An 11,845-nucleotide genomic window follows, 5' to 3' on the forward strand; every position below is an offset into this window, starting at 1 on the left:
TGTAATTACAGGGCTGCCCGCTCCCTCACGCAGACCAGGCATGGCCATGGCATCAGAGCTGCGCTGGCGTGCCAGGGCCTTCTCCACGCCAGCTAATGTCAGGCGTGCACACTACGGTTAAACACAAAGGACCATCCCATCATAAGTACAGGCACACATACTTTCACACACATCGTTTACTCCCTGTGAGAGAAAAGAGAAGTATTACTTACCTATCCAGTCTCCATAAGGTCCAGTATTAGTCACCTAGTCTACATAACATCTAGTATTATTTACCTAACCAGTCTCCATAACATCCAGTATTAGTTACCTATCCAGTCTCTATAACAACCAGTATTACTTACCTATCCAGTCTCCATAAGGTCGAGTATTAGTCACCTAGTCTACATAACATCTAGTATTATTTACCTATCCAGTCTCCATAACAACCAGTATAGTTACCTATCCAGTCTCCATAACAACCAGTATTACTTACCTATCCAGTCTCTACAGTATATCATCCAAACGGCTTGAAAGAAATCCATTTAAGACATTTAGCAATATTTCACTTGCTGTTGGCTATTTAGATGTGTCATATTCTGTGTAAACACAAACCTTTTAACATCCTCATAGTGTTGATGGGTGCTGTGCTCCAATACTGCCACCTAGTGGCCAGGCCTCAATGACAAAACAAGAGATATTGCGCAACTTTTGAGACTTTGGATGGACTTTGGATATTGAGAACAATTGGGCAACTTTGGGACTTTGGATGGGTGGGTTGAGTTGCATCAAGATGTCCTGATAAAAGACTCCACACTAATGTACACATGTCAAGACACAGTTTATACATGGTATCGAGTTTTATTGTTTATATTAAATCAAAAAAAACATAAGCACTATAACATACATCACAAACCAAAAAAGCTGTTACTGAAAAAAGACAATGATTTAAAATGGCATATTAAAAAACAAACAAAACAAAACAGTAGTTACACTAGTGGACAAGAAACCTTTTTAAATAACAGAACTGTACATTTTTAAAAGGTAACTAAAAAAAGTAAGACACCAAACAAAAAAAAAATTTAAAAAATGAACGAAATGAAAAAGAAACACAAATTCCTTCTACGAAAAACGGCATTATTTGTTACTAACATCTCTGATAAGAACTACGTAAAGAAGACCAACATAACAAAACAAACAAAACAAAACTGCCTGCAAGGGAAAAAGCAGAGACTGCAGCGAGAGGGACGAGAGACATAAGGCATTAGAGGGAGAGAGGCATGACCAGAAGAGAGGAGACATGCCGCATGAAAGACTAAAGCTGGTGACACACACACACACACACACACACACACAGAGCCTGTGCTGGCAGTAAAGATGTCCAGGAGGACACCAGAGCAGTGGCTTTGTTTCCACTCGTCCCAAAGATAAATACCACTGAATGTCTGACTTTCAGTTCTACACAATTAATCTCTTTTACTTTTTGGGGAATTTACATTACATTACATTATATATTATATTATATTATATATTATATGATCTTATATTATATTAATGTTTATCAAGCGACAGTGACACTTGTAATAAACTGCTGGTAAAGGTGTTTTAGTGAAGCATTAGTAGATGTGAGACTGTCCTGGCCACTGTTCTGTTAGACATTGGTACAACCCTGTGATTGTCTTTGTACAAGAAATAAAATGGTCTCTGTCTTTTTGGATTTGGCTTGGATTTGTTCATATGTACAGTAGGTGCATAAAAGGTTGTATGTCTGCATGAGAGTGTATGTCACACTACAAGAAGGTAATGAACCAACTGAATTATTACACACGCACACATATACACACACACACACACTTGCTCCATCTCTCTCTCAAACATACTGCACACAAAATGGAAAGAATAACTAAATAGACACACAAGACACTGCCTGCATCACAACTGCTGATGCCACCAGAAATAGAAAAAGAAATACACTGTTAAAAGTCAGAAAAAAGGAAGAATACAACATTGACATGGAACGAGCTGCATTAACAATTCAGTACACAATGTGAAATAAGTGATTATACTTTACTTTATATATATATATATATATATATATATATATATATATATATATATATATATATATATATATATATATATATATATATATATATATACTTACATTACAATGGGAGGGAGATACATCATAGTTAATGAAAGGTAAAATAGTTTCTGTTTCTCTGTGTTGGGCTGGTTTTGCTGCAGTGCTCTGCATAGTTATCACTGACGAGACAACACAACGCCACGGCCTTTCAACAGGCCGCTCAACTCAGCACCGAGCTTCCATAATCTCCATGGAAAAGTCAAAAATATACAATAGAAGTGAATACAAATAAGTCCTTTTTTTCTCTTTGTCATAGACTTTATACCAAAACATTATAGAAGTGTTTCCATCTCATATAAGAATCTTAAGATTTGTTTGAAATATCTTTTTTTTCCATCTTTAAAATCTTTTTTGTTTGCACTGTAAACAGTTTGCCCTTTTTATGAAGTGTTCACGCTTTTTTCTTGATTTCTTAGAAAATACATTCTTGTCCGACGGTGATCGTGAGGCATATGTTAAGTGGCAAACTTTTTTTTTGTTGCTTTTAAATCTCATTAAATTTTCATATTTTACAAAAAAAAAAAATATATATATTATGCAAAGACATTGAAAAATAATGCTCCGTGCATAAAGAAGAGCGGGTGATTGTGCCTCAATAAAGTATTCAGGGAGAAAGAGAGCTTCTCTCTCTATGAGTGTTTGTCGCCGGTCCCCATTACGCTGCAGCTGAACTGCACTGGACACGGGCATTGCAGCCAGAACAAGGGGTTCACACACTGGGCCCACACAGGGGCTGTGGGCACATATGCCACGGACTGGAACAAAGCAATGGATCCGGTGCCAGCGCCTCTCTGCCAGGCTTCAGAGTGGGCACTGGAGGGGTGGGTGGGTGGGGGGGGGTTAGTTGCGGGGTGCTGGCGCAGGATTGCTGGTGGGCAAGTCAGGGACTGAGCCCCCTGAAGGGCGCGCCCATCTGTTTGCTTGGTGCCAGTCTGGTCTGGGCACCTCATCTCGGCTTGGCTCACCATCCTGTTTGTGCGCAGCGCAAGAGGATACAAGCAAGAGGGACGATGTCCTCAGACGTTATCCAGAATCTCCAAAGATGGACCCTAGAGAACAACCCTGGGAGGACCCGTGCGCAGAGAGCAAACGTTCCCGGTCAGTGGACGTTGGACAAGGACAGTGTCACAGAAACGACATTCCTCTTTTTGGTGAAATTAGGGGGAAAAGACCTTAGCCACATGAAGGACAATAGAAGACGGTTATAAAAACAAAACAAAAACGATAGCAAACACACACATACAAAAAAAGTCCCTTATTACACCTCTTAGAGTGTGTATGCATGTTACTGCCAGTGCTGTGTGTGTGTGTGTGTGTGTGTGTGTGTGTGTGTGTGTGTGTGTGTGTGTGTGTGTGTGTGTCTGACTGTATGTGTACGTTCAGATAAACATCAAACAAATACACAAACAGGGTAAAAAAATAAAGACGCTAAGATGATTTCCCACGGACACAAGCGCTCCTGGATAAAGGGCATATGGGACTGACCACACAGCCCTGGCCGCTTTATGTTCCCATTTGCGTGTAAGAAAAAACAAAACTAAAAAAAGTGTGTGCGTCTTAACTGTGATGCCGATGAGTCCACAAGTAGTGTGTGAGAGAGTGTAACATTTTTGACTCTTTACAAGTAAATACATGCAAGAATGCATCCTCACATGCACGTGCTTTTCCACAAAGTGTTCCGTTGAGCCAACAATGCGCGTGCGTGAGAGTGAAGGTCACGTGTAACTGGGAGTGACCTGCCCTGTCCACCTCCACCAGGAGAGAGTGCTCTTCAGAGTCTGTCGCTACGGAAACTGTCCTCCACGGAGGGGTCTGGCAGGACCATGTCGGGGTCACTGAGCATGCTCAGACCGTCCAGGCTGAGGGGCTCGATGCGCAGCTCGTCCTCCAGGGGGAAGCCGCCCTCCGAGTCGAAGCACTCGGGCACCGCCGACAGAGCATTGCTGATGTCCTTCGACAGGTTGGGGTTGGAGTCGTCTGGGGGGGTGGGGGGGTGGGGAGTGAAAGTGAAAGAGGGAATAGAAACATACATGTCAGAATGGTGTCTAGTGGACTGCAGTCTGTTTGGCACGTCATGCTTTAAAGAGGCAGAGACAAAAGTGAGTGAGAGAGAGAGAGAGAGAGTAGAGGGGGACTGACTAGCAATGGCAAAGCTAAATGCAGCGCCTGCGCTACCTGTGAGGATGATGTTGGGGACTCCTCCCCCGCAGTTATTGTAGAGCATGTTGGAGCGCATCTGCAGGGGGTCCTGCAGGTTGCCGTGGCTACCGCTCAGCCCCATCAGTGAGGCCTGGTTGTAGTAAAGGTTGGAGGCGTTGTCGAAACACGAGCCCCCACCCATCGCACTCATGGCATTCTCCAACAGACTGAACTGATCCTGCTACGGGAGGGAGAGGGGGAAAGAGGGGGGGAGAGAGAGAGAGAGAGAGAGAGAGAGCAATAAGAATGAGATCATTTAGTAAATCACCACAATGGAGTGGTTTTCCCATCATTCCAAACTCCAAAACCCTACATGTGGTTTCGGTTTCTGAGAGGGGCCTTGGGACAGGGCACATTGATTGGAAGTGGTGTGTAAAAGTGGCATGTGAATTTCAACAGAATTACCCACAAAACATTTTTTTTTTTTTTTATTACCCTTTTCTTTTACTCAAGCGCACAACTTGTTTTACCATCACACACACACACACACACACACACACACACACACACACACACACACACACACACAAAATAAGACATACCTGGTAATTCAGACCCTTCTGGCGGCCGCAAAACTGAGGATCCATGAAGGGATCGTTGAAGAATGTTCCCATGTTATTTTGCTGTAAACAAGGAGAGAGAAAAGAGAGGATGTGAGAAAGGCAGAGAAAGAAAGAGAGAAAGAGTGAGAGAGAGAAAGAGAGAAAAAAAAAGAGACGGTCACTTTTATGATCATGGTATTAGACCCTGGCTCGAGGCTTGTGGAAAAATGTTTTTTTTCCCAGCAACCCCTCACAATGATCAGCACGGGCAATGAGCCGTACCTAACGGTAACGCATTATGGCAACGCATCACGGCAACCGCTTCCCCTCCCCATGCCATGATGCCCTTTTCAAAGAGAATGGCTCTGATGCATTCCGCCTGGGTCATTCCACGTCAATTCAACCAGGGCCCACGCACTTAGGTCTCAAAAAATTCTGAAAAAATTACCAGGTGTATCTATGTTACCCAAGAGACACACTGTAAAATTACTCTTATGTAAGATCAATACTCCAAGATACAGCCAGTTTTACAGGGGGAGGGGGGTGTCGAGGGTGTCGAGGGACAGCTATGGGGTGTCGAGGGTGTCGAGGGACAGCTATGACCATGCAGGATTATCCAGACCAAACGTGACGATTTTGCTACATACTATTCCTATTTATGTACCAGCATGCAAAATTTGAGCCTCCTACATGGTTTAGTTCTTGCGCTGTGGGCTTGTGAACTTTGACAAAAAAAAGAGGCCGAACAAAATCGACACCCCCCTCCCCCTGTAAAACTGGCTGTATCTTGGAAAGTATTGATCTTACGTAAGAGTAATTTTACAGTGTGTCTCCTGGGTAACATAGGTACACTTGGTAATTTTTTCAGAATTTTTTGAGACCTAAGTGCGTGGGCCCTGGTTGAACTGACGTGGAATGACCCGCCTGCTCTTCCAAAAAAAATGGCTCTGATGCATTCCGCCTGCTTCAGCGTTCCTGGCGCTTGAGTCACCGCCTGTGGGCACACTACGGCTCCTGCTTCCTGCTGACCAGCGCTGCTGAACGCCCACCCCGCGCTACTCAGCACTGTGGTCAGGAGCGGTGGGGGGGGGGGGGGGGGGGTGTTGGGTGTGGGGCCGAGGCGAATTCCCTGGGCTTGAGACGGACACACAGGTCTTTGAAGTTTTGCTTTTCTTTTTCTTTTGTCTTTTTTCTTTGTGTTGAAGCTGTGCATGTTGTCCTAGACCAAATAAGGATTTCGGGATCTTTATCTTTTTTTTCTCATAGAAGTGGAAAATGCATTTCCAGGAATTAACCCCGCAAATGGTGACCAAAGCTGTCATGAAGTTGCATTTCTGCCTGAATAATGGGAATGAACCAGATCCTTAGTTTGGAGATCCAAAGCCCACATGTACAAATGTGTCCTTGTAAATGTGTGTACATGTGGCCTGAGATTGCAGCCTTATGGGGACTCACCAGGGCTGAGCTGAAGTCCAGGTTGGACAGGTTTTGCAGTGGCGACACTGGCTGCTGCTGCTGCTGGTGGTGTTGCTGGTGTTGCTGGTGTTGCTGGTGCTGCTGCTGGTGCTGATGCTGGCCACCCTGGCCCTGACACCGGCCTTGCTGCATGGGTTGGTGCTGGTTCTGGTTCTGCTGCTGCTGCATGGCCTGCTGGGACTGCTTGTAGAGGGGGTACGGTGGGGGGGGCTCCATGGGGAGGCTGGTGTCTAACGGGACGCCCTGGAAATAGACAAGGAGGACAGTGGGTTGGGAAAAGGCCTTGCATTGTTACTCTCATTGTTTTGGTCTGTGTCTTCCTCTCAGTGTCTTTATAAGCTGCTCATGCTAACAAAAAACAATGTGAATGTGACTAAGCTAGGGGCAGCCGTGACCTATTGGTTAGCGCTTCAGACTACCAGAGGGTTGCCAGGTTCGAACCCCGACCAGTAGGAACGGCTGAAGTGCCCTTGAGCAAGGCACCTAATCCCTCACTGCTCCCCGAGCGCCGCTGTAGCAGGCAGCTCACTGCACTAGGATTAGTGTGTGCTTCACCTCACTGTGTGTTCACTGTGTGCTGAGTGTGTTTCACTAATTCACAAATTGGGATAAATGCAGAGACCAAATTTCCCTCACGGGATCAAAAGTGTATATATACTTATACTTAAGGGTAAGGACTGTGCAGGTGTATTCTCAATCACTGGTTATGTGAATGGCTATACAGTGTGTGTGTGCACCTGTGTGTATAGGTGTGTGTGTGTGTGTGTTACCTGTGTGATTGGGGACAGCGATGGCGACATGGTCGGCGACATCTGCTTGCCCAGACTCCGCCTCTGCTCCGCGCCCGGCGACAGCGTCAGGGGGCTGATGGGGGCAGGGCGTCGCCGTGGCGAACTGCTCATGCCCGCCGCTGGCGGACTGGTCAGTGAGGAGAGGCGCAGGGACGAGTGGATGGAGGGATTACTGAGGGACGAGTGCAGCTGGGAGTTGGCGAGCGATGCCTGGATGGAGGGGTTGCTGAGGGAGGATGAGAGACCTAGAGAGAGAGAGAGAGAGAGAAAGAGAGAAAGAAAGAGATCAGAAATTTAGAGGACAGTGCTTAGATATCACCACTATACCACACACACACACACACACACACGCTCACGCACAGTAGATTTGTTCATCTTTGATGCACATGTTTGCTGGCCATATCTTTGTATTCTGTATGTAATCATTGTGCTTTGGCAATGCAAAAAGAAGTGGTTGTGCCAATGAAGCTCACTTGAATTGAGGTGAACAGAGAGGGAGAGAGAGAGAGGAAGAGAGATGGACAGAGAATGAGAGAGAGAGAGAGAGGAAGAGAGAGGGAGAGAGAGAAAGAACGGGGGAAGAGTGCGCAAAGGGTTGGAGAAACAAACAGTGCTGTTGGCCACCCCACTGAAAACTATAAAACATAATCTGACTGATACTGCTCCTGGGAAGCATGACGTTGGGTGGAAATTATGATGGCTTGCATTCTCTACTTTGTTTTTTTCACTGTCCACTCTCCTCCTCCTCTCAAACACACACACACACACACGGGTCCTTGTTGGAGAGCTGAGAGAACAGAGCAGCAGCTTGCACAGAGGCGACACTAGGGTCAGATCTGGCCTTGGATACTGGTGTGCTGCCAGAGTGAGAGTGCACACACAAATACTGCACATGCACGCACGCAGGCAGGCAGGCGCACGCACACACACACACACACACACACACACGAAAGTCAAGAGAACTGCAATAAATAAGAAACACCATCCACTTAAAAAGACTGAGATTAATGGGAGAAATGATGAAGTGGACGCAGTTTTAGATTGGACAGGACAAAGATAACATGCAGAGAGGAGCGGGCTGTGGAAGAAGGGAAATACGTCTTCTATGGCAAACCCAGCCAAGACAAGCAGCTGCTCTCATTCCCACACATTCACTGTTTTCTGTGTGTGTGTGTGTGTGTGTGTGTGAGTGTGTGAGTGAGTAAGTGTGTGTGTAAGAGTGTGTGTGTGTGTGTGTGTGTGTGTGTGTGTGTGTATGTGTGAGTGAGTAAGTGTGTGTGTGAGTAAGTGTGTGTGTGTGTGTGTGTGTGTGTGTGTGTGTGTGTGTGTGTGTGTGTGTGTGTGAGTAAGTGTGTGTGTAAGAAAGTGTGTGTAAATTCAATTTTGGAAACATATAAGCCACTGGCATCCTAGCAAACTCCAAGCTCTGTGTATGCTTGTACACAGGTGTGTGTAGTACGTGCATGAGCACTGACCCTGGGAGTTGCCGATGCCCAGGTGCATCATGGCAGCGGGCAGGTTGCCGGTGCTGCTGCCTCCGCTCAGGTTGGGGTAGCAGCTGCCGTCGTCTGGGTCCAGCGGCGTGGGCAGTGGCGAGGGGAAGTGCAGATTGCTCAGGTCAGGCAGGGAGCCGCCCGTGTTCAGGGAGCCCTGGTAATGCGACAGGCCCATGCTGGGCTCCGGGGAGGGGAATATGCTGCACACACACACACACACACACAGAGAGCCAAGCACACACACACACATGACCACACACACACACACACACAGCCAAACACACACACACACACACAAAGAGCCAAACACCCACACAACAACACAGATGTGTTCTGTTACAGCAAGTGTTAAGTCACAGGAAATCTAAAAGCCTTTTATATTACTTCACTCCACCATAATATGTGGCTGAATCAAGGTAGTGCCAAAACAAAACAAAACAACGCTTGGCTGGAAGTTTTGCATAACCTGGCTTTACCGAGATTATATACTTAGACAAAGCCTATGTGTATTTGGCCAAAGCTGCCAATAAACTATTTGTGGTGAGAAGACCACCAGCATAGTTAATGTGTACGTGCACTCCAACTGAGAAGAGCAAAACAGCAACAGCAAAGAAGGTTATTTAAAGGCCCTCGGCCCTCTGCTCAGGTCACTACAATTGGCCACCAGGCCCCATGCAAGGAATCCTGTGTTTCAGTTCTGGAACACTAGGAAACATAGTGAACGGTTGAGCCTGAAACCTGTTGGGAGGAGACATGGAAGAGAACGAGGGCCAGTGAGGGCCAGCCTGACCGAGAGAGGACAGGCAGAAGAGAGACTAGAGGAGACTAGAGGGCAGGAGTGAGACTAGAGGAGACTAGAGGAGACTAGAGGGCAGGAGAGAGACTAGAGGAGACTAGAGGGCAGGAGAGAGACTAGAGGAGACTAGAGGGCAGGCAGGAGAGAGACTAGAGGAGACTAGAGGGCAGGAGAGAGACTAGAGGAGACTAGAGGGCAGGAGAGAGACCAGAGGAGACTAGAGGGCAGGCAGGAGAGAGACTAGAGGAGACTAGAGGGCAGGCAGGAGAGAGACTAGAGGAGACTAGAGGGCAGGAGAGAGACTAGAGGAGACTAGAGGGCAGGAGAGACCAGAGGAGACTAGAGGGCAGGCAGGAGAGAGACTAGAGGAGACTAGAGGGCAGTGTCCCACTCACTTGATTCCAGGCACTTCACATGACTTGGGGCGCGAGGACAAGGACTGGACCTGCAGTTAGGATCAGAGGACAGCCATGAACTCCTGGACATCATCAGGTGTGTTTGATGTCCACAAAACCCATCTCACACATTGGAGGTGAACATTTGACATTTTGTCTTGTCGTCATTGTCACAAGAAAATGAGTCTCCACATGACACTAAATGACACACAACGGTCTCATTCATTGTACTAACATCTTACAATATCTTCTACAGTATGACATGATTTAAGACAAACAAAGCTTATAGTACACCCATCACTTATACTACAGTATTCTATAATGCTTTACACACTTAGGCTGTCTGGGATTTTAGTCCATATCAGCAGCTCTGCAACAGAAGCACTCCTGTCTCCTCTCCATAAAGCTGTGTAATGAGGAGCCCGAGCCCCCCCCCCCGCCCCCGCATGCCCCTCTGCTAACGAGCCCACTTCTTCAGAGCCCAGCGTTATCCTCACCTTCTTGGCCTCCCACAGCTGCTTGGGCATTGGCTTGTTGACGCCCATCAGGCCGTCATCGCTGGGCAGCGAGGGGAAGGAGAACACTGCGGAGGACAAGAGAGGACACACACACACATGGCCTGGTCAGCATGAGGAGAAGAGAGGACACACACATGGCCTGGTCAGCATGAGCAGCTGAGACTGAGAGAGAGAGGCCTGGATTAAGACAGAGAATATAAAGTGTGTGTGTGTACTGTGTGTGTGTGTGTGTGTGTACTGTGTGTGAGAAAGAGAGAGACTGAGTGTGAGTGTCGGTGTGAGTGTGTGTCTGTGAGCGAAACACACAGAGAGAGAGAGAGAGAGAGAGAGAGAGAAAGAAAAGGTGTGAGGGAGTGAGTCAGAATATGTGTAGGAGAGTGAGAGGAGGGAAAGAGAGAAAAAGGTGTTCTCGACTTCCTGCCTGCTGTGTTCTCTAATGGTTATTGCGGAGAAGGCCTCATGGGGCTCTTCCTCTGATCTCTCAACCCCCCCCTGGACCTTCCTGGCAGTCAGTCCTTCGGTATGGACATCAGTGTGCACTTCTGCCATTCATTAACTCTGTGGTTGCACCAGTGTCACTGTCAGTCAGTCAGTGGGCATCCCACGCTTTGGCCAGCAGGGGGCACTAATCACTACCAGATAGTCACAGCAATCACACTCAAGCCTATAGACAGTCTAAGACATCTTGAACATGTAGTGAAGCATTCATCCAAAAAAAACGTGTTTGTGAATGGAAAACACACACACACACACACACACACACACACACACACACACACACACACACACACACACACACACACACACACACACACACACACAGCTTACAGCTGGCAACCAACACAAACAGCACTTCACTTATCCAGCAATGACACTCATATTGCCTCAGATGGAGTGTGTGTGAGTGTGTGTGTGTGTGCATGCATGTGTGCCATGCATGGCAGTTGTGCCCACAGTAGTGGGCATGGCCACCTCGGCACAGACACCTGTGTGTAAGGTTGGCATCCTGGCAGTGCGGGTCCAACGTGATCTAAAGCTGGCACGGCCCTACAGCCAGGTGGTTGAGAGTGCGGCTGCCAGGCCCACCCACCCCCATGGAGACGTCTCCTACGGAGACCTGCGCTTGCGGACAGAGACGGCTGATTGAGGGCTAACGCTAACCACACCTCCCCTGCTCCACCACAGGGAATCCTAGGGCTTCAGCTTGCAGGGCTGGAACACCAAGGTTTGGGGGAAAATTGGGGGTTGGAAAATGCATGTTTTCCAGCACTGGAGCGGCCTGTGTGTGTGTGTGTGTGTGTGTGTGTGTGTGTGTGGGGGATATGTTGGCGTGCATCAGTGCACCATGTGAGGTGTGGGCTGAGTGTGTAGTGGGTACACACACATATGTGAGCCATGTGTGTGGTGTGTGTTGGTTTGCAGTCAGCAGGAAAGACTCCCACACAACAGCACTGGGTGGCGTTTTCAGTGTGTGTTACGAAGCTGATGCTGTTACAGCAGATTACTC

At 47.3% G+C, this 11,845-nt stretch overlaps 1 protein-coding gene across 5 annotated transcripts in view; it reads right to left on the bottom strand.

The window, feature by feature from the left end:
- Positions 1-2,106: 2,106 nt before the first annotated feature.
- Positions 2,107-11,845, bottom strand: part of crtc3 (CREB regulated transcription coactivator 3) — a 48,561-nt gene continuing 38,822 nt past the window's right edge. For 4 of the 5 annotated variants that reach the window (XM_042062593.1, XM_042062591.1, XM_042062592.1 and 1 more), the window contains 8 exons: positions 10,318-10,403; positions 9,821-9,870; positions 8,609-8,829; positions 7,113-7,378; positions 6,322-6,585; positions 4,867-4,947; positions 4,301-4,505; positions 2,107-4,102 (listed from right to left, as the gene is read on the bottom strand). In XM_042062593.1, coding sequence (XP_041918527.1) covers positions 3,897-4,102; positions 4,301-4,505; positions 4,867-4,947; positions 6,322-6,585; positions 7,113-7,378; positions 8,609-8,829; positions 9,821-9,870; positions 10,318-10,403 — 1,379 coding nt within the window. In that variant the 3' untranslated portion in view covers positions 2,107-3,896. The remainder of the gene's footprint in view (positions 4,103-4,300; positions 4,506-4,866; positions 4,948-6,321; positions 6,586-7,112; positions 7,379-8,608; positions 8,830-9,820; positions 9,871-10,317; positions 10,404-11,845) is intronic. The other variant, XM_042062590.1, reaches the window with a different exon arrangement.

This window comes from Alosa sapidissima, chromosome 14 (genome assembly GCF_018492685.1).
Source record: "Alosa sapidissima isolate fAloSap1 chromosome 14, fAloSap1.pri, whole genome shotgun sequence".
Classification (NCBI taxonomy): domain Eukaryota; kingdom Metazoa; phylum Chordata; class Actinopteri; order Clupeiformes; family Clupeidae; genus Alosa; species Alosa sapidissima.